This window comes from Gambusia affinis, linkage group LG03 (genome assembly GCF_019740435.1).
Source record: "Gambusia affinis linkage group LG03, SWU_Gaff_1.0, whole genome shotgun sequence".
NCBI lineage: Eukaryota > Metazoa > Chordata > Actinopteri > Cyprinodontiformes > Poeciliidae > Gambusia > Gambusia affinis.
In genome coordinates this window covers 174,448-197,053 of record NC_057870.1, presented here as the reverse complement: position 1 = coordinate 197,053, position 22,606 = coordinate 174,448, and the positions used below count along the sequence as shown (strand labels likewise).

Sequence of the window (22,606 nt, the reverse complement as noted above, 5' to 3'; positions counted from 1 at the left end):
ACCAGAAGACCTGAGAAGTCTGGAAGGTTGATACAACAGCAGCATTCTGGATCAGCTGCAGCTGTTTGATTGATTTGTTGGACAGACCTGTGAAGACGCTGTTGCAATAATCAATACGACTGAAGATAAACTCATGAATTGAGTTTCTCTAGATCTGGCTGAAACATTAGTCCTTTAATCCTGGAAATGTTCTTCAGGTGATAGAAGGCCGACTTTGTAACTGTCCTTATGTGTCTCTGAATTTTCAGGTCAGAGTCCATCACTACTCCCAGGTTTCAGGCTGATCGCTGGTTTTTAGTTGGAATAACTGAAGCTGTGCACTGACTCTGGATCTATAACTCTGGATCTATAACTCTGGATCTATAACTCTGGATCTATAACTCTGGATCTATAACTCTAGATCTATAACTCTAGATCTATAACTGTAAATCGTTCCTCTTTAGGTCCAAAAATAATAACTTCAGTTTTGTTTTTGTTCAGCTGGAGAAAGTTTTGGCACATCCACACATTTATCTGTTCTAAGCATCTTTTCAGTGATTGGATGGGGTCAAAGGTCACCTGGTGACATCGTAATGTAGAGCTGTGTGTCATCTGCATAGTTATGGTAGCTGATATAATTTCCTGTTATAACCTGAGCCAGTGGGAACATATAGATATTGAATAAGAGGGTCCTAGGATTGAACTTTGGGGTACCCCACATGTGACCTCTGACCTCATTGATGAGAAGTTTCCAAGTGAAACAAAGAAATCCCTGATCTTTATGTAAGATTCAGACCAGTTAAGCACTGGACCAAAGAGTCTGACCCAACTCTCCAGTCCATTCAGTAATATGTCCTGGTCAACAGTGCTGATTGAACCACAACATAGTCCCTTCAGCTTCACAGTCCATATTTATATGGATGTCATTGAGCACTTTGACTAGGCCAGTCTCTGTGCTGTGGTGAGACCAGAAACTAGACTAGAAAGAGTCAAAACAGTTGGTGATCATTAGGAAGCCATTTAACTGTTTAAACAGCTTTTTCAATAACTTTGCTGATGAATGGGAGGTTGGAGGTTGGCCTGTAATTCTGCAGTAGTATCAGTATCAGATGTTAGTATCAGTGGTGTAATGCAATTGCTTGGATGTGGTGGATGAGTGCATATAGAAGTGTTGAAGTGCAAAAACAAAGACAAATGCAAATGTGCTAAAAGAGGGGAGCTGAGGCCTGGCAACAGAGCATCTCAAGCGGCAAAGCGGACGCCAAAGGCGACTCAGAAGGTGGAGACAGCCAAACTTAAATACTCTGCGCTCCAAATCAACGGACCAGCAACACCTGCAAAGGGGAGGAACACCAGGGCAAACACCAAACACCTGCAACCCAGCCCTCATGGCCCAGGGCCGTAATACTAATATTTCAATTGGTTTGATTTTCTGAAACAATTGAGTGTGACAAACATGCAAAAACAAAAAGGAAATTATAGAAAGGGACAAACACTTATTCACATCACTGTGATAATTCTGCTGTATGTAGATTTCAGAGTTGCTGTTTTTCTCTCATTCACAGATTCTGTTTGATATATTCCTTCATTTATCTGTCTTCCAGGTTCTTTGTAAGGAATAGTCAGTGTCCGCTGGTATTTATAGTGTCTGGCTCTCGAAGTGGAGAAGGCAGCTTATGGTCTCTTTTCCCCAAAGAGATTCAGGAGGAGCTGCACATGAGCTGCATCAGGTTCAAGTTATAGACATTACTGTTTGAAATGTATGCCAGGAAATTATCTCCACATTTTGTCACAAATAGTTTGGAGAGCATGTTTATTGTCAAACAATAAACATGAAAAGTAAGCTTTGCTCTTCTTAGCTGCTTGATAATTCTAATAAACAATATTTGGAAAAAAAAATACTGCACAAGTTACTTACTGCTTGTAAGTAATTATTTGCTTTATGTCAGCTGAATTATTGTTTATATTACTGCCTAATTTAAAAGACATACATTCTAAAATTTACTGTATAAATAGATACTCATTTATTTTAAAAGTAATTCCAGTATGCTGTCTCCATCGGTTCTCATTGTTACATAAGTTAAAGAAAAACTCTAAAATCTCCATCATTCTTTATAGTCAAAGGGGAGGCAAGATGCCGCTGTTTCCTTCAAGGGTCAACTGCAACTCAAGGGTCTGCAGTTGACCCTTGAGCCATCAACTCAGCCCTTGGACCGTTGGGGCTGGCATCTCCCCTAGCCTCCTTCTGACCTGCCCTTGTTCCCAGCCTCGTTCCTCACTGTCGCTGAACAGTGATGAGGGCGTACCTGAACGACAGGGGCCAGCCCCACCACAACCTTGCTGTTTGTGGTCTCAAAGGAGGCACTTCTGCCCCTGTCAGGCTGTAATCTGCCTCATTCCTGTCACCGCTGGCTAGGAGTCGGTGTCCCATTTTGGACTGCCTGTGTTGTTTGGTTTTGTTTTGCATCTCCTCAACACAATATATATATATAAAAACAGTACAGACCAAAAGTTTGGACACACCTTTTGGTCTATTTAACTACACACACACATTAATTCAGATGCAAAAAAGTTATTAATCAAATATGACCCATAATATACATAGTTTCACTTTAGAGCCATTATTTTACATCACTATTTGATTTTCTGGCATGGACTTTCAACTTATCCATCTATGATGTCCAAATCAATAAATGCTATGACCCTGTTTTTTTTTTTTTTAGCTGTGAACACTCTGACTTTAACACTGAGGGAAAGCTGTCACTACCATTAAGCAAAGTTTGTATTTCATTATAGTTGGGTTTCAACACATGTCTATTTTGCTGTGTATGCAACAATGATTGGAGTAGGCAGTGAAGCAGTGTGCACCAGAGCACTCTGGTGTTTCCTTAAGAGTCATTCTTGTCATTTGAATTCTAAAATGCAGCTGTCATCTGCAGTTTTAAAGATGGCCAACATTGTAAGATAACATCTTATGTTAAATGGAAGCAAAACAAAGGAGATTATTGTGGAATTCCAGAGAAATAAGACCTATTCCCATTATGGAGTTGCATCTCCAGCAACAGGGTGCTGGAGATGCAACAGTTATGTTACAACTGGACAAATTTAAAATCAATTATTTCAGATACAGGAAGGGACAGCAGACTGTTCTTTTTGAGGAAGCTTAGAGCCTTCATTTTTGGCTGCATTGTGAAGAGTACTCTCTTCTGCCATTGTCTGTTGGGGTAGCAGCATCAGAGCCAGAGACTTAAAATTGCTAACCAACAGGATAAAGAAAGCTGATTCTGTTCTGAGAACCACTGTGGAACCATTGGGGATGATGGTGCAAATCATTGTTTATAAAATGAACAACAATTTGAAAAATCTTGAGCATGTTCTTCATCAGACTGTTTTACAAGAGAGTGTCCTCAGTAAAAGGCTTCTTCAAATTTGTTATAATGCAAACATACTTGTAGTCCTTCTTGCTCACAGCTGTCAGCACTCTGGATAACCTGGGATAGTATGAGTCAACATTTTTCTTTTGGGACTAATGAAGGGTTTTTCAGTTGGATTGAAAAGATGCTGCATACAAATGTAGGGTTAGGGGCTGTTTGATGGTTTTAAAGGAGAAACTGAATGTTCCATAAAATCAGATTTTAAGTGAATATTTCACTCATATGTACTTAAATCATGTAATTATTTGAATGGAGTGTTTGCTTCAGTCAGTTATCTGAATCCAGCATGTAAATCAACACCTACAGCAAAATAACGTCAAGCTGGCCCAAAAGAAATTTTAGGTTTTGTAATTGGATGGATAGACGAATGTTTCATTAATAAACTAAAAATTTAAATAGAAGAAATGCCTACTTTTAATATTTTATCATTAGTGAATTATTTAAACAATATTGCAAAATAAATATAGGTGATATATTAAATGAGTTTAAATGGTGGTGATATTGTAATTTTGTTCTTTACTCCAGTGCAGCTAGTAGAAACAAAATATGTTTGTGTCAGTTTTCTTTTGTTTAATTTAAATTTAGAATATTTGATTATGATCATGCTAGATTCACAGTAACATTATTTTATATCATTCACTTCAGTTTTAATCCTGTTCCTGCAACAACAATGATGAAGGTTCTGAAAAACATTGTATACATGGAGGCAGAAAAGGTGAGATAAAGTGTACAAAAGTAAGTTGTTGTTTTTTTCCCCTGTATTATCTGCCTAATTAAATATTCTTCTCATTTTCAGCAGAGTCATAAGAGTTTGTATGTTCCTGAGAAGGCAGAACTGGAAATGCTTTGTTCAGGATCTTCTGGAGATATACGAAGTGCTATTAACAGCCTACAGTTTTGCTGTCTCCTGGGTAAAGGTATGCCACATTCCACTCCTTGACACTTATAGGGTCAAAAATGCAGTCGTACAAATTTAAAATCAATTATATTGGAAATGGATATTTGTGCTTTTTAGGACATGTCAACTTATGTTATCTTTCTAATGTTTTTGAAAATTTGTCAGAAAAAGGATTGTGTACATTGAAGAAACCACCTGCAATGTCATTGAAAAGAGCTGCTGCTCTATCAAAACAGAAGGGGAAACAAGCAAAGTCAGCTAAGGAGCAAGAAGAGCATCAGGCTATTGGTGGGAAAGATGTTTCTTTCTTCTTGTTTAGGGCACTGGGAAAGATTCTACACTGCAAACGTGAGTACTAGCTAGGCCTGTCACGATGGCAAATTTTGCTGAGCGATTAATTGTCTCAAGAACTATTGTGATAAACGATAATATTGTTTGAAGACCTTTGTACACTGATTTAATGGAAATGACATAATAATGCATGTGATTTCCTGTCAAAGATAGATACACTTTATTTTCAAAAGAACATTTAACACTGGAACTGATCAAATAAACAAAACAACCAAAAACAAAAATAAAATGGATTCCCAGTCTCCATTAATAAAAATGTACTTGAATAAAAACACCAAAGTGTAAATAGAGTGCAGATTATAAAGTCTGTAAACCATATTGTCCTTCAGTAATCATTAGATTTAAATAGAGAAGATGGAACATCGACTACCTGATGCAATAGTTCACACTACACGTTAGTTCACACCTACATTTTCCCCTTAAGACAATCTTAGAACTTTGATCGTTCTAAGATTGTCGCTTGTGATCATCCTGTAGTGTGTGGTGTGTTACGGTAGATGGTCGTAGCTGCTCTGATCTAAATCAGGGGTTTTCCCCACTGTGAGCTTGACCAGCCTGTTGAATGTGACAGGTAGCCAATCAGAAAGCCGGATTCTCCTCCTGCTTTCTGAGGGGAAATTACAGAGGGGAATCCCAAACAGCTAACAAGGGCAACCCAAAGTCCAGGATATTGGAGATGATATGTGGAAACAACATTAATGTTTATAAAACATTTTGTGCAAAGAACATAGAAATGATGAGGGGAGGAGTTGGAGCCAAATTGCTACCAGGTGATGAACCCGGTAACTTTTCAGCTGTTCTTCGTTAACGTGACATAAATAGGTTCTAATGATTTTCATTCAGTCAGGATGTTACGCTGACACTAGAGCCACATGCATTGCAGGTAGATTGTAGTAAAACATTGATTAATGCCTGGTTTTAAAATCAGTTCACTGGACTTGTAGCCATTATTTTGTGCCCATTGTTGGACACCACACAGCAGGATGGAACCCGATGGAACCGTTATACCTAGGATTTCTGTCGGCTGATGTGTGATCTCTCAGGTTTTGAAAATGACAATCGGCCGACAGCTCTAAGATGGTGTAGTGTAAACTGGACATTACACTCTCCAACAAATCAATCCTCCAGCTGCAGCTGATCCAGAATGCTGCTGCTCGCGTTCTCACTAAAACCAGGAAGATAGAGCACATAACACCAGTTTTAAAGTCCCCACAGGCTCCTTGTAGTTCAAAGAATAGACTTTAAAATACTGTTGTTAGTTTATAAATCACTGAATGGTTTAGCACCACAATACATTAAAGATTTGCTGCTGTTGTATCAACCTTCCAGAACTCTCAGGTCTTCTGGTTCTGGTTCTGCTCTGCATCCCCAGAACCAGAACCAAATGAGGAGAAGCAGCATTCAGCATCTATGCACCACAAATCTGGAACAAACTTCCAGAAAACTGTAAAACAGCTGAAACACTGACATCCTTTAAATCTCAACTAAAAACCCACCTGTTTAGAGTTGTATTTGAAACGGAATCAATTGCAAATTTATTGAAGGAACCTCACTTGATGTTGTGTTTTTATTGTTGATTCCATGTTGCATTGTGTTTTTGTGTTTGATTTGATGCAAAGCACTTTGAAATGCCTTGCTGCTGAAATGTGCTATACAAATAAAATTTGATTGATTGATTGAGGAAATGAGGAAGGGAGGGTTAGTGGAGAGCACCAGAGTTGAGCCTTTTTTCATTCAGTGTCATCAACAGAAAGAGAAAAAGGCTGGAAGAGACGATAAAGGCAATAATTAAAATGACATCAATAGTTTTAATTTATCGTATGATTAATTGGTTTATCATTTATCGCGACAGGCCTAGTACTAGCTGTAAAATGGCTTGAACAATTGGCACCACAATTATTGTACATTGGGCAGCTTTGGCATTAAACTACCACTGGTTTGGAACACTGGTGGTGTATGGTATAGAATGTGTGAACCATGTACGGAATAAAAAGTAAGAATAAGATCATTCTTATTTGTACAACTCTACTTTCATTGATAATTATTTACACAATTGGATACAATTTTTCATTGATAGGTTTATTTTCAATAAAGTCCCTTCAGCTGTAGACAAAAATATACAATTTAGAGGGTTTTTTTTCATTGTATTGATTTTATGTTGTGTAAAATGATAAATTTGGTAGATTTAATACCCAAATGCTATGTCGTAAGCAGGAACACCTACAATGAAAATCAGCCCTTTTGTAACCCCATTCCCTTTTATCAAGTAATATGTGTTTTCAGTCAAAGGCTTCTTCAGTTTCACAGTTATACTAGAGATTCTTCCTGTGCCCAGCCATCAGAATCTACAATAAGTATTTAAATGTTTAATAATGTGAATTACAACAACATTTAATATCTCTTTGGGATTAATAAAGTATTTTTGAATTTATGTGAATAACATTGTAAAGTGTTCTACAGTTAAATCTGTATTGTAAGAACCTAAAGATTGTGGTACAGTCTGTTTAAGTCAATGATGTGACCAACAGGTGGAAATGGTGACTGTCCAAATGAAACTAAAGGTGCCTCTGAACTTGTTTTGCCATTTCACCTTTTGCAACATCATAGAGAAGTATTACTCGTGCAGCCCGAAGTAAGGTTCTTTTTTTCCCCACTTTATTTAATTTGACAATAATCTGGGTGTTCTTCTGTTCATTTTGATTTTTTGTTTATCTTTTTATTCAGTTGGTTGTTGAGCGTTCAGAAACTTCTGGAGAGTTTTTCACCCTATGTCTCCATCAGAATTATCTGGACTTCTTCTCTGACATAGAAGATGTGGACAGAGCTAGCGAGTACCTGTCTGATGCAGATCTTCTCACAGGAAATTGGACGGTTAGTCCTTAAATAGATAGTATAAACTAATGGCAGATTGATAGAATATAAAAATGCTCTGAGCAATCTCTCTGTTCAAGGCTTACTCAAAAGACAAGACTTTGGGATTCAGGTCTTTCTTTTGGAGTGGAGATCCGTTTTTATGTGATCAGCTCTTAATTTTATTGCAAGGGTGCGGGATTTGAGCAGTCATATTTCCAGCAGAGGTGTCTCCAGTGCAGAGATTTCTGAGGAATTAGATCTAATCAGCCACCTTCCTCATCCTCTGTGGTTGCAGCACTCCGTGTTCAGTACATCTTCTGCAGTGGACATTTTAATTTTTGACATTTGAATAACATCCTGGACTTTGTTGAAGAATGCTGTCACTAAATTGCATTTGCAACACTCGTAGGCTGTGGTCTGAGAATTTTTGCAAAATCCTAGGTGCATGTTTCGGCACATCATATGAACATCTTCTTTATGCTGAGGTGATAACTTCACAACCTGTCTTTACATTCTACTCATTGCACCATGCCATTCTGTCCCGGATAGCTTCATCTTTTCAGTTGTTGTCGCTGAATAGAGCTGATGAGTTGCGTCCTCTCATATCTTACTGATTACTACTTTTTAAACCTTTTCAACCAAATTCGCATTTAAGTAACAAAAACTTAATTCAAGCTTCACCTTATTTCCATTATTATGGTCATTGGGGCCTGTCTATTGTTCAACACCCAATATATTTTGTTCCATCACCATTAATGCAGCTCAAGCTGGTGCATGCACCACCACAATATATACATCAAAACGTGCGGCTTGATCTTGAGAAGGGAGCTATTGCTTCTATTGGCGCTTTGACTTACCATGGCGAAATAATAGGCCTCTCTCTTCACCACTACAGACTGGTACAGCATCCACCTCACTGCAGACGCTGCACCAATCAGCCTGTTGATCTCCTGCTCCATTGTTTTCACCCATTCGTGAACAAGATCCCGAGTTACTTAAACTCCTCCACTTGGGGTAAGAAATCCTCCCTGCTGAGGGTGTAGAGCTGGTCCGGTGTTTCACAACCAGGATGAAAATCACACTTCTCTTCCTGAATCCAAGGCTTGACCACTCACTGGACTCTTCTCTCCAGGACTCCTTAATGGACCTTGCCAGGGAGGCTTAAGCATGTGACCCCTCTGTAGTTGGGGTACACTGCGCAGTTGTGCAGTCTCCCTTTTTGAACAGGGGGACCACCACCCCGGTCTGTCAGCCCAGGGGAACTACCCCCAATGTCCATGCAATATTGCAGAATTGTGTCAACCAACACAACCCACAACATCCAGAGCCTCAAGAAACTCTGAATCTCATCCACCCCCGGGGCCCTGCCAACCGAGGAGCTCTTTAAACACCTCAGTGACCTCATCCCCAGAGATTGAAGAGCCTGACCCCGAATCCCCAGGCTCGACTTCCTCAATGGATGTTGGTGGGATTGAGCAGGTCTTTAAAGTATTCTGTTCACCGGCCCACAACGTCCCAAGTTGAGGTCAGCAGCACACCATCCCCACTGTAGACAGTGATGGTTCTGTACTTCTTCCCCCTCTTGAGACGCCGAACGGTGGACCAGAATCACCTCGAAGCCGTGCGGAAGTCTTTCTCCATGGCCTCTTCAAACTCCTCTCACGCCCGAGTTTTTTTCTCAGCAACCACCCGAGGTTGCTGACAGGCACCAATAACCAACAGGTCCAATAAGCCACCTTGACAAATGAGATGTGGAACATGGTCCGCTCAGACTCAATGTCCCCCCTGAAACATGTTCAAAGCTCTCCTGCTAAAGTAGGAGTTAAAGTTCTGTCTCATGGGAGACTGTGCCAGACGTTCCCAGTAGACCCTCACAACACGTTTGGACTTGCCAGATCTACCGACTGTGTGTCCTGTGTGGATTGTCTGATGACTAGTTTTCAGTGTTTTAAAGGTGCTGTTTTTCTTTTTAGATTCGTCACATGATAGGGGACTATGGATCTGCAGTGGCAACCAGAGGGTTGATCCACTCAAACTCTTGTCAACTTCCTGTTGGCTTCAGACCGCTGCACAAACCAAGTTGGTGTCTAGTCAACAAAAAGGTATGACATTAGTAAAGCTAAGCTTTCAGCTGTATTTCAGTGGAAAATGTAAATATGCAATATGCAGGGGTATATCTCCTTGGGTGGGATTATAGCTGCCACCTAGTAGTCACCCCGGCAACAGTGAATTCAAGAAAAAGATGTGGCAAATTGGAAAAAAGTTACATTGTGTAACTTTTTTGAAGATATGTTAAAAATTTCACTATATCCTGAAAATAGAAGATGAGAGATAAACTGAAAAAATCAAATCCCCCTGTCTGTCAATGTATGCATGGCTCACTCCTGCACATGCATCTGTCATTCAAATAGCAGCTGTATGCTGCCACTGTTATGCGAAACAAACCAACAGCCTTACAGGGACATGTCTAATTTCTGGACTAGTATAAAAGGAGGGTAATCATCGGAGCCATGTTTCATAGTTGAAGAAACATATGAGCTCTCAAAGGATTCAAAATGGATCTAGCTAGCCACATCTCTGCTTAAAAGTAAGTATTTCTGCTTTATTTGCTTTACTTTTTATTTTAAAAAAGCAGCTAAGATACAATTGCAGTGTCACTGGGGATGGTGCAAATGTAATATTTCTCTTGATGCAGTACTGTTAGAAAGTTGTAGCCAGATGGTGATTCATTTTAACATTACCTACAACCTCAGTACAAATATTGGTTCATACCTGCATTTATTTGTCCCAATGTATTTTTTTGGACCAGAATTAAATCCATTTGGATTTAGTGAAATGATTTTATTGTGCTTTCAAAAATAAACAGTAAATGAAATATTATGGAAAATTGATGTACCTGATAAAAAAGATTGTTTTGTCTAAGAAAGCTTGCGACGTTTTAGGTTAATGATGACCATATTGTATGGATCATATATTGAATCTGTGCTGACTTTTCCCCTCCTTTGTTGGTTTGAAAATCTTAGTATTAGGTCAAAAAATACACTTAGCAGAGCCATACATAGAAGTAATAAGATCTTAGGGGTTGAACAATGCTCACTTACAGAATTGTTCAATAGTCAGATTATAAGGAAAACTAATACCGTTCTTGCTGACAGATCTGACCCTTTACATGCTGAGTTCCAGTTTCTGCCTTCTGGCCTCTGGCTCAGACTTCTTAGTATTAAAAGTATCAGGGACAAACTCTCCTTTGTTCCTACAGCAATATCTCTATTTAATGCAGCACCAGGACCTGATTATTGGTTCTCGTAATAACTGTCGGTCAACAGTGACATACGTATTCTTCCCATTATGTATTGATTTATATTTGATGTCTTTTTTGGTATGCGTTATTATTTTTATTTTCAAAACTTTGATACTTTGTCCTTTAAGTTTTTATACTTGCTGTAACATCATTTGCCCATTTGGGACACGAATAAATCTGAATCTGAATCCAAATTTTTTTATGCAGACAGAAAGCATTAAAAATATTAAAAGCACACTCTGCCTGATGCTCCATGGACACGGCGTCCTCTTCTCCCCGCCCGTCGCTGTTTGTGTAAATCCTTCATGGGAGCCCATGGACTCCATGACAAAATTCTAGTCGCAAAACATACAGATGAAATGTCACACAGTGCGAAGCAAAAAATGTCAATTGCAAATTCACTGGCTTGACATGTTGCCTAGATGATAGCAAACCTTCTCTAACTTAGTGCTTTTATATTAGCTAACTAGCTATTTATAACTTATAACAAGAGTACAACGTTAAAATATGAACGGACATTTTTAATGTAAAGTATATTGTTGATACCTACCGATGCCATAGCTGTTTATCAGTAGTGGAGCTTGTTTACTAGCCTGCATGTTCACGCTAGTTATTATTTACCAATATAAGAGAAATTCATCCTCTCTTGCATCTTGGCAGAACTGACAGAAAACAAACTATAGATTTACATCCAGGAGAATACATATTGTATGAATCAAAACATCAGTAATTTTCTCAGCTTTAATTTAAGCCATATTTAATAGAAATCAGATAATAAATTGTGGTGCTACAAATAATTTTGTGCTCATTGTGCATTGAAACAGTACGGTTTTGTGGACAAGACTCGATGCATACTAGTGGCACATCATCACAGCGGCTATAGCCACTGTCCAGTCCAGTCATGTATATCAATGGACACCAGATGGACTTTGGCTCGCCATGAATATTTTAATATGTATGGCGACAATAACTAACAATATGTTGTTTCCCAGACTACACTACACTAATAGCATTATTTTATTTAATACTGACAGGGGCGTGCTGTGGTGGCGCAGGGGGTTAGCACGCCCCACGTTTGGAGGCCTTAGTCCTCGACACGGACGTTGCGGGTTCGACTCCCGGTCCCGGCGACCTTTGTCACATGTCTCCCCCCGCCCCCCTCGCCCTCCTCACTGTCTGTCTACTGTCACAAAAATACGAGCCACTAGCGCTGCAAAAACTCTTCGGAGAAAAAAAAGAGGGAAAATAAATAAATAAATACTGACTAAAATTTCTGTCTCGACTACAAATGATGAATAGATGGATTTAAATAATATTTTGGAAATGGTTTCATAAATATTTCAGTAGCCTACAGTTTGCTATTGAAATTGGTTTTTGGGGCTGTTAATCAAACCTGTTAATCAAAGAATAAAAGCACCCTGGGTTTAATAAAGTTATAAGTACAAATAGAGATGTGGTTATTCTTTATTATGTTTAAATAACCACAAATCTCTGAATCAATATCACTGAAAATAACTGATCAGTGTGGATTCAGGATTTCCATTTACAAATACTAATAAATATTTCTTTTTACAGCACCAGGACAACTGTGTGGCTGCGCAGTCTTTGTTCAGGAGCTTCTGTCTGACTCCAGTTGGTCTACAGACTCAGTTGCTGCCTTTCCTGGCCAAACTTTGTAACCCTACAAGGAGTCAAGGTAGCACATAATGGATGCCTCACTGTTACTGTCTTTACTATAAAATTACTGTCATAACAATAATTATGATGTTTGGTCAATGGATTCCAAAAATAACAACTACTAACTAAAATATGAAAGTGTCTGTTAAAAAACGTTTAACATTTAAACTGCTGTGCCTCATTTATCTTTCAGATCTGTGATTTTATATATTAGATAGTTCCTAACACCAGCGACTCCCAAGCTTTTTCTGTTCAGCCCCCTTTGGTTAAGAAAATCCCCTCCCCCACAAAGCCTTACCCTTCACACTCAGACACACAAAACCTCTGTCAAAAATGTATCCATTATGCTTATTGAGAATTGAAGGCTGGGAATGGATAAACTTGTTAATTTTCAATTCCTAGTTATGATTCCCAGTCGGCCGACTGTAGAAGCCGCTGAATCCCTACGAAGAAAAATCAGCTGCAGAGTTTATATAGCAGCGATGAAGAGTGGGATGATGCATCCAATTCTTAGCATAACGACTTCAGTAACGTGAAGCAGAACTCGGCATCAGCACTGTTGCCAACTTAGCAGCATTGCTGCTGTATTTAGTATTTTCAGACCGCCATTATTGGAGACATTGGTGACGAAACAGAAAAGCATAAACTGTACTGCAGTTACAGTGAGCAGTGAGAGCTGCCATGAGCCCTCCCACCTCCAGGTGTCGACTGACTGATGGTAGAGTCACCCTGCAGTAGAGCAGAGGAGACCCACTGCTCTACTGCAGTGGGTCTCCTCTGCAGTATTGCAATGGAATCACACATGCACAAAGCTGCCATTGATCCTGCTCTGGATTACAGTAAATAGAATGTAAATATAGTTATTTATGTTTCCTTTTCTTCATACCAAAATAAATTTGATTCACAGCCTCCACTGTATGTGCCTCTGATAACTGTCTTTTGATTACTTTTGATATTATACAAAACCGATGTATTTAATGTAGGTTCTGACAAGTTTATAAATTTTGTTTGTAGTTAAAATACTTTTTAAAAGTGATTTAAAAAGTATTTTACATTATTTTTGCATTGTCGATGTTGATATTCATTTCTAAACCTCCTGGCTCAGATAATCAAATATACAAATTAGTCGATGCTGTCATCTAGGGGTTCATTTTCTAAATGTTTTTTGAAGTCTCGGATTGGGACTCAGTATTGACCAATACTCTAAATCACATGGCTGGGACTGAGGGGCGAAATAAATTGATCTGGACTTAATAATTATATTGCGTCCAGATTAGGAAAATAAATTGTAAACCACAGAAAATGTTTCTGGTAATTAATTAATGGTGATTAAAGTAATATCGTACTTTTGTTCCTCATAGCACAGATGGCTGTTATTCAAGATGTGGGTCAGATGTCACTAAGGACATGTTCTGGCAGGTATGAAACCTTTTTAATGTATTATACATTTTGTACGTTTGATAGGCCTTGGTAATCGGATGACAGCACTGACAGAAAACTTTAAGATAACCTAAGTACGTGCAAGTTATATGTTCAAATGATTATTTAATTTACAATGGGAGAAAACTTCTCAAACCAGCCTGACCCCATATGAAAAAGTCACCGTCCTTTTTGAAATAATTGATTAACTTTATTATTCCAATGGATTTACTACTCCCCCACTTGACTATTGTATATTGCAGATTAAATATTGTTTTAACTATATTCTTTATCAGAAAGGAAAGTTCTAAATCTGACATTAAAAGTACAGTGTCTTTGTTTTATTGTACCACAGCTAAACTGTATCCATGGTTACCAATGAAGAAAACTGAACCTGAAGGTTTCAAATTAAAACTTATGATGTCTTTGTCTTTGCAACATATTTACAGATTAAAACCGGAGAATCTAAGAGACAAAGAGATGGGCCAGGAGATCGAGGAAGAAGAGGAATTACACTGCAGGGTTGAGAAAGGTCCACAAGTCAGTCAGTCCCATCTCATTCCAAACCAAGCGCTCTTGGAGGAAGAGGAAGTCATCATAGAAGAATATGACAGTGATTGATTCAAATGCCACTGGCACTCATTTGTTGTCTTCTACTGTAAGAATATTTCTTTGTTTCTTTCATTCCCCTGAAATATATTTACGTAAATTAAGTTTAATTTTGCAAAAATGTTTGAGTTTTAGAAAATTACAAAACAGATTAAACTCAGTCAATTCTGTGGTTTTATCTAAAAGGATGCAAGAAGAATTCTGTGGCTTTCTTCACATTCTGAAATGGTTTCTTACCACTAGTGGACAAAAGCACATAACAGATTCCACCATGACATTATTAAATAAAAATGTAGTTATTAAAGAAATGCAGAACAGTTGTGTGTCTTAAATTCAGTATGCAAACCATCATTCAATTGTTGAACACAACCATGGCACTGATCTCAGTACATTTGTCACTTTAAAATGGACGTTTTTACATTGTTGTGATTTTTTTGGATTTTGTTGCTGTTGCTTGTTGATTTAACATTTACAGATAAGTTTCTGTATTGTTCTCATAGCTGTACCACATATTTCAGTCTGGTTGGGATCTGAACTGTGATTCAGTCATAACATCAATTATTTTTTCTGTTGTAGACTGACTGAGGTGGTCCAGAAGACTCTCCAGTGTTGGCCAAGCTTGAATACTTCGATAGCCAGAGTTGTACAAGTCCAGGTTCTGTGACTGCAAAGCAAACTGGGATTTTTTACTACCACTGTGCTGTAAAGGTAGTGAGTTGTTGCTGCACACTGCATTTTGGTCAAATTTGTCTACATTTTTAGGCCACTGTGGATCAGATCCACTTTGCAAAATTGCTTAGCCACATTCTGTTTGAGCAGAAAACAAACAAAAAGGTTTTTTCCTTATGCTCTGTTATATGAAGGACGATGATTGGAAAAGGTTGCAATTTCTTTTTACTGTTGATGTGAAGAAAAATTACTTGTACTTTCAGTATTTAGAAACCTTTTATTGTTTTTGTGACAGTAAAATAATTTTTTTAAAAACTGCATAATTTTCTAAAAACAAAACTGTGCATTGGTAAATTTTCATAATGGAAACTCTAAGATGAATTCTGGTTTAGAAAGAGGTTTTTACGTTTCATAATGTATTCACAAATGGTATTGACAACCAAACAGACTTTCAACTTTATAAACATTGTTTTGTAGTTCTGTTGTCATTGACAGTACAGTAACAAGATGAAAAGTAATTATTGTTGTTCCCACAACATCTAAGTGATATTCTTGGATTAAATTGATATTCTGTATAAAAAGGTCTTTGTATATTTATGTTTTCTGATTTGGCGTGGATTCATCACTTGCACAGGAATAAGACCATTTCAGGCGTTTAGGAGTGATTTTCCATTGGCAGAAATGAAGAAGTTTTGTTTGTAGTTTTTATTTTTCAGAGATGTTATTTTAGTAATTAGTAAATTTAGTAATTTACTAAATTAACCAAATCATATTTGGTTAAGACCAAATATGACCAGTTTTTATTTACAGCTGTGTTTTTGGACTCTGTTCCACATCACTAGCTCGTTTTGTGGAGTAACATTAAAGAAAACTACACAAGGATTTTCTGACTTAAATAGAATGAATTTATTAAATTATACTAAACAAATAAAACCTGAAATGAGAAACTAAAAAAGATTAATGCAAAAACCCAGAACCAAAATAAGCAAAAGCCGAAACAAACCTAACAAAACCCAGCCATAAGATACAAACCGAACCAAATGGAGTTCTGAGGAGGCTGAGGGGAAAGCCTGCATGCATGGCAGCTATAAAGCAACAGAGGCGCAATCAGAACAACAAACACAACACCTACAGCCTGCCCGACTCCAGAGCCCTGGAAAGAAAAAGGGCAGAGACCCACTGTAACAGTAAGAAGCATTTCAAGCACTAACACTTTGGAGTGATGCTTTCTTGATTTACTGAAAAGTAATCTTCTTCATAAACTTGTAATTTTGCCTTTGCTGCATTGAGTCCTTTCAGATTTTCCAGTCTTTCAATTTCCCTTTTTAAGTCCCCAACTGACAGTTTCCTTGTAGCACTTTCCTCTTGTCTCTTTATCACAGCTGCCTTTTCCTTTTCTCTTTTTAACTTGCGTTCTGTTTCCTCTCTTTCCTCTTGATGGCGCTGTGACATCGCAGCAGCTTCTTGTTCTGCTGTTATGCGTTTGTCTTCTTCTATGGTTTGCATTTTTTCTCTAAATTGCTAAATTTCTCTTGTTCAACCATTATCTTAAGCACAGCCTTTGTTGCTTCATACTCTGCTGCAGCTTCTTGTCTTTTGGCAGAAGAGCCATTAGAGTTAACTGTACTGGCTTTAAAATGACTATGAACTGAGACACTAGTTGAGCTAGAAGATGTAAATATAGAACTGGCATCAGGCCAAACAATCTCCTCCTTATTTGTTCCCTTACCAAGGCATTGAATGTTTTGCAAAACTACCTTAGTCACTGATATACATTTGTCTAACTTGGAACACATATCATGAGGTGGTCCATCTGTTGCTCTGTATTAATGATAAATATTATTAAGAGCGGCTAGTTCTCTTTGGACAATGTCCATGTGACCTTCAAGAATGTCAACTGCATCTCCTTTAATAACAGATTTCTTAGCAACTTTATTTAATGCTTTCCATCTGTCATAAGTACTTTCAAAGTAATGTTGCAGCCCCTGTAGTTTTTCTTTATGGAATTATCTTCCTTTTCCTGTTGGCATGCGAGGTTTTTCACTTCTATGCAGCTCTTCTTGCCCAGGTTGCACTAAAGAGGTTTCATCTAGTTCCTCTCCTTCTGCAACTTGTTCTGCTCTGGCAACTATTTCTGTCATTTGTTTCTGACATTTTGTTTTACTTGAAATGTTATGGACTTTTTAGTTGGTGAAAATCTCCTCTGAACTTGACTTAAATGAATTATAAGCTTTTTGCATTACTTTCCTTCTTGTGCTGTTGTTGTCAGGCTTCACACAGTTCCATGTTGTTACTCCCTCCTTGTGTCACTTTCCAAACATGAATTTAAATGTCTGGCTTCTGGACGTCTTTATGAAGAAACCAGGGTTGGCACAAGCAAGCTAAGCAGCTGCTTGGGGCCCCAGGCCCATCAAGGGGCCTCCTCAGGAGCTTTTTAAAAGAAAAAATATATTTTTTTTTAGTAATTTCTCATAATAATAATAATACAAGACACAGTAACAACTAGTTGTAGATAAAATATAAATATAAAATGCTATAAATTGTAAAATTATAAAGTGCTGTAAAATATAAAATGCAACTTAAGAGCAGTCCTTACAGAGATTCAAAAGTGCAGATATGTATATGTAATATATGTACAGCAAGTGTGCCACAGTGCAGTTGTGCAAAATTGGGCTGATTAGTGCAGAACAATGATTTATCTTTTATTGTACAGTGAGATTTCATGTTGCAGGAAGGATTTCCTGTATCTGTCCCTACAACAGCGGAGCTGCAGCAGTTTATGTGAGAAGGTTCTCCGCTGTCTGTCCACTATGTGGTGGAGAGGGTTCTGTTTTTTGTCCATGATAGACAGAACCTTCTTCAGTGTCCTCCTCTCCACCACAGTTTCCAGGGACTCCAGCCTTAGTCCCAGTACAGAACCAGCTTTCCTGATGATTCTGTCCAGTCTAATAGAGTCGCTGGCTCTGATGCTGCTTCCCCAACACACAGCAGCAAAGAAGATGGCAGCAGCAACAACACTGTGGTAGAAGGTCTCCAACATCTTGCTGCACACATTGAAGGATCTCAGCTTCCTTAGAAAATAGAGTCTGCTCATCCCCTTCTTGCACACAGCGTCAGTGTTAGATGCCCAGTCCAGTTTGTTGCCAATTACAACTCCCAGGTATTTGTATTCCTCCACCACTTCCCCTTCGATCTTCAGTGGCTGTGAAGGTGTCTTCTTCCTTCTGAAGTCAATCACCATCTCTCTGGTCTTACTAATGTTGATATATTTGATAATGTATGTAGAAATGATTATTTTATGGATAAAAAGAAAAAAGAATTGCTCCTGCCGCAGTAGGTACTGCACGCTTCACCGGTATTATGAGCTGTGATGTGCAGAGTGCATCCCAAGGTCCAAAGCTCTGGTGAGGAGTTAAGTAAGCAAAACAATGTCTCAAAAAAGAACTTATCCTTCAGGGAGGGAGGAAAGAAAGAGGAAGAATTGAAAAAGGCCAAGATAAAGGTTTGATTTAATGTGTCTTGGTAACCTGGAACGTTCAACAGCCAAACATTTATGCTAGGGTCTTTGTGTTTATGTGAAACGGAGTATAAATTTTGAATGAGTTGATTTTCATGGTTGGCTCTGGATATTTCTGAGGTACTTTTGGCTTTAAAACGATGTGTTTGATAACATTTGATAACGATAATTAAAACTTGTTAATGTTTGACATTGTTTAGCAAAATGTTTTTACGTCAGGCTACATAGCTGCTACATCGATGAGCTGCTCTTTGCTGTAGTTGGGATTTGTTGTTTGCTGCTGAGCAAAATCATTTTGTGGCAAAAACAAACATTATTTTTACATCAACTTCTAAGTTATGTGAAACTTCTGTTACAATTATTTGAAGGCTCGGAATCAGTTCAGTACCGGTACCGGTCCACATTCTCAGGGGAGAAAGACTCAACTGGTATAAATGAAATTTTTAGTTATTGGAGTAATGTTTAAGAGAAATTAATTTAATCAAAGAATGTTATGAATATGTATGTATGGCTGCACCAATTGCAGTTGTCTGGCCGATCCCTGGTTACCGATTTTTAAAAAGTCTGACCTTTTGATTTTAGTTTACCAGTATATGAATTTTTTTTTTTGTCTGAAATGTTGCTAAATATAGCAAGAAAGTCACTGAGTTGGCAACAGTGGGGTGAATATTGTTAAGTGGAAACGTTCAGACCTGACCTGGTGGGTCAGTCTGTCAGTCAAACCTCTCACTGCAGAGCAGAAGAGAAAAGTGGCTGATTTTTAAACCTTTGCTGATGAAGATAAGATTAGTGGTTAAGATGAGCTTCACATGTAAGTATCGGCCAATGAATGATAAATCAGTTGGTCAATAAATGTATCCTATATTCTATATTATACATGTATATAATGCAAACAGCACTGCCAGAGATGCAATAAGTTTGTAGCAGATGTGTGAATGATCTAATGATCGGGCTGTTGATTGCAGCCAGTCCACATTGTTAGCAGAACTAGAGGCCCCAAAACCATATTTTGCTGAGGGCCCCATGGAGGCTTGGGCTGGCCCTGGAAGAAGCAACAGATGAACGTGTGTCCGGTTAACATTTGCAGCAGCTTGGTCTTTGGTGTAAGGACGCAATGTAGCCACCAGGGGGTCAGGAATCATGCAGCCTAGAAGTTTGACTATCACTTCCACCTATTATTAACATCAATAGAGTTTTTTGAACTGCTGGTGTGAAGTCAGCTTTAATGCAAAACTTTAAAGTTGTTCTTGTTATAATGACAAAGGTCATAATTACAAAAACATGCAAAATATAAAATAAAACATATAAACAAAATTTATGGCAGTAAAATACCCGAAGGTATGAAGGCTGCTAACGTGTTGCTATCTGGTGGTAAGTTTGCTACAAAATGCTAATTATTTTCGTTTAATTATAAACAGTGCAGTACACATATAAACAAACTTAACGTTGGTTTCAGAAATAGTTAACTTATCAATTTTGTTTGTTGTGACTTGATATAATTTTCTTCATAAACTCAACCTGGTTTTAATTTAGCTCATTATTCGAAAGATACTTTGATATTGTGAGGCTGTTGGAACTCGTTCATCATTGTTTTTATCTTCAACATATTGTGACGGCCCTGCTGTGCGATCCGGTATGCGTGTGTGCTATATTGCTGTCAATTAACATGATCAATTAAGGTCCTTTAAGTGGGAGGCGCTTCCATTATGCGGCCACCTGGGTGGTATTTAAGGAGCGCCATTCCATTCACGAGAAGCTCGTCCCCTGCAAGCTCGTCCCCTGTTTGAGAGCCGCGTCCCCTGGTTGAAGCAAGCACGCCGCAGACAGCCATCCAGACCAGACCAGACCAGGTTGGGGTCCGGACTTCCTGGTGTGGAGGGACCAGGCATGAACGCCCCATCCGAGCTGCCATCTGATGCTGACGCCTAGACCATCATTTTGATTCTTTTAAATAAATGCCTTTTATAGGCATAAAACACTGCCTGTTTCCGTGCCCCCTGTTATTGCGCCCCCCCCCCCCCTCCCTTCTCTCTCTATTCACTCACTCTCTACTTCCTCTTCTGAGAGGGGAGATGTGGTACCAGCTCTCCATCTAACGGGTTAATCGAGTTTCCTAAATCTGCTGAGATTTACCCTGTCCAGAAGTGAAGTAAACTCTGTTTAAGCTGGCATCGAGAAACGATTGGCCTGGTTTCTGACGACCTCCATCCAGGTGTCCCACCCTTCTTCCCTCTGTGAATTAGCCAGACTGAGCAGCCTGCAGCCAACTAGTTTCACAGAGCATACCTGTTAACGGTCGCTCGTTCTCTTTCATTACAATTTGCTCTTGTTACTGAACCAGGTAGGTTTTAGTGACTCAGCGAGTCCCAAGGATGATGTTTTAAATTTGGGCTATCAGGAACCAATAAACATTTTCCAGCTCTTCCTCTCCAGAATCGAACATCATAGCTATTTTACAACCATCAAAGAACTTTAAGGTGACTCATTAATTGAATGTCCACAACATCTTTTAGATTTTCTTTATGCTAAATATTTTATTAGTAAGGCAATTTTGCAAGGGTCAGTACAGCTTAATTCAGTAGCAGAAATAATCAAATAAAAAAAATCTATCATCTAGTCTATCTTTCCCTAATGCTGACACTGAGAACTAAAAAGGGAACCTTTGAGAGAGACGGGCAGTTTGGCTTTTCGAACCCCAGACCTGGCCTGATGATGAAGGAGGTGTTGCAGCAGTAGGAGGATGTTGGTCGACGAAGGCAGGGATCTCTGTAGGTCTGATGAGCTTTCTTCTCCTCATGGATGGTGAGGTCACACAGGACTTGGGTGCTGGCAGAAAGGAAGGCATCAGTTCTTCTTCTTTGTCTTTGCCTTTGTCTTTACCTTGGTCTTCATCTTCGTCTTTGGGGTCTGAACCCAGCTGATGAGAGAAGTGCAATTTGAAGCCACATGTTGCGGGGCAGACGGGTTGGTCCCCATGATCAGGACAGTCTTCGGCTCTGTGGCCCCGGCTCTTCTTCAGCTGCAGAGTTCTTTGTCCATCTCCATCTTGACTCGAAGCTGCCTGGAGGATCCAACCAAAGTTTCCTCTTTTGCACCCACCTTTTATAGGGTTTATCCAGCCTTTTGGTTCCTTTGCATTGGCTAGCACTGTTGCTGTGCTTATTTCATTGGCTGACTGCTTGGACAGATGATCTCATATCCATCACTGTCTTAGAGACATTGTGTCCTGATGTCTGTGCTAATGTCTCAGGTTGCTTAACAACCTGTTTCCAAATAAGGCGTTGACCATCTCTGCTCTCCTGTTAGTTCCCCTTTTCCCCTTAACCTTTCACCTACCATCTACCTCCAACACATCAGTGATCTTTAATTGCAGTTACACCTTTAACACCACTTCAAGTTCAGAGTAAAAATCACATTTATAACTTCTTTTACTTCTCTGATTTATCATTCATTTATAATGTTATGATAACCATAATTTATCAGTTACTCTTATTATAATCTTAATGTGGGTTATTACAAATGTTTTCTGTAAAGAAACCAAGAATAATCCATGATTCTTATTATTTGATATCAGTTACAGTTTTACTTGTTTTACTTGTAAGAGTTCCCACTAATGCAAGTGTAAGTGTAAGTATTATTACAAGCAAACCAATATTAATATAAGTATTTTACTTTGAATCTTATCCAATTACTCACAATGTTTAGATTTCTTTCTTTAAAACTTTCATGCTTTGAGATAAGTAATAGTCTGAACTATTTTTATAAATCTGCAGGCTGGAAACTTACTTCCTCTTTTTCCAGGAAACCTGCTCTTCCTGTTTCATGACTTTCTCTCTCTCTTGACTATGATTACTTATGATTAAATAGAAAAAAGTAGAATTAAAGCAAAGTTTGCAGGA

At 38.6% G+C, this 22,606-nt stretch overlaps 1 protein-coding gene across 3 annotated transcripts in view; it reads left to right on the top strand.

Annotated features, from left to right (window-relative positions):
• rad17 (RAD17 checkpoint clamp loader component) overlaps positions 1 to 15,773 on the top strand; it is a 47,429-nt gene extending 31,656 nt beyond the window's left edge. Inside the window, exons 7-17 of one of the 3 annotated variants that reach the window (XR_006370148.1) lie at positions 1,584 to 1,709; positions 4,059 to 4,128; positions 4,210 to 4,330; positions 4,477 to 4,659; positions 7,191 to 7,294; positions 7,387 to 7,533; positions 9,489 to 9,617; positions 12,392 to 12,512; positions 13,860 to 13,912; positions 14,362 to 14,570; positions 15,098 to 15,773. Coding sequence is in view for 2 of the 3 variants with exons in the window: in XM_044111183.1 (XP_043967118.1) it covers positions 1,584 to 1,709; positions 4,059 to 4,128; positions 4,210 to 4,330; positions 4,477 to 4,659; positions 7,191 to 7,294; positions 7,387 to 7,533; positions 9,489 to 9,617; positions 12,392 to 12,512; positions 13,855 to 13,912; positions 14,362 to 14,533 (1,231 nt within the window). In the remaining variant the exon portion in view is untranslated. Of the gene's footprint in view, positions 1 to 1,583; positions 1,710 to 4,058; positions 4,129 to 4,209; positions 4,331 to 4,476; positions 4,660 to 7,190; positions 7,295 to 7,386; positions 7,534 to 9,488; positions 9,618 to 12,391; positions 12,513 to 13,854; positions 13,913 to 14,361; positions 14,571 to 15,097 lie in introns of all 3 variants that reach the window. The other 2 variants (XM_044111184.1, XM_044111183.1) reach the window with 2 other exon arrangements.
• The last annotated feature ends 6,833 nt before the right edge of the window (positions 15,774 to 22,606 follow it).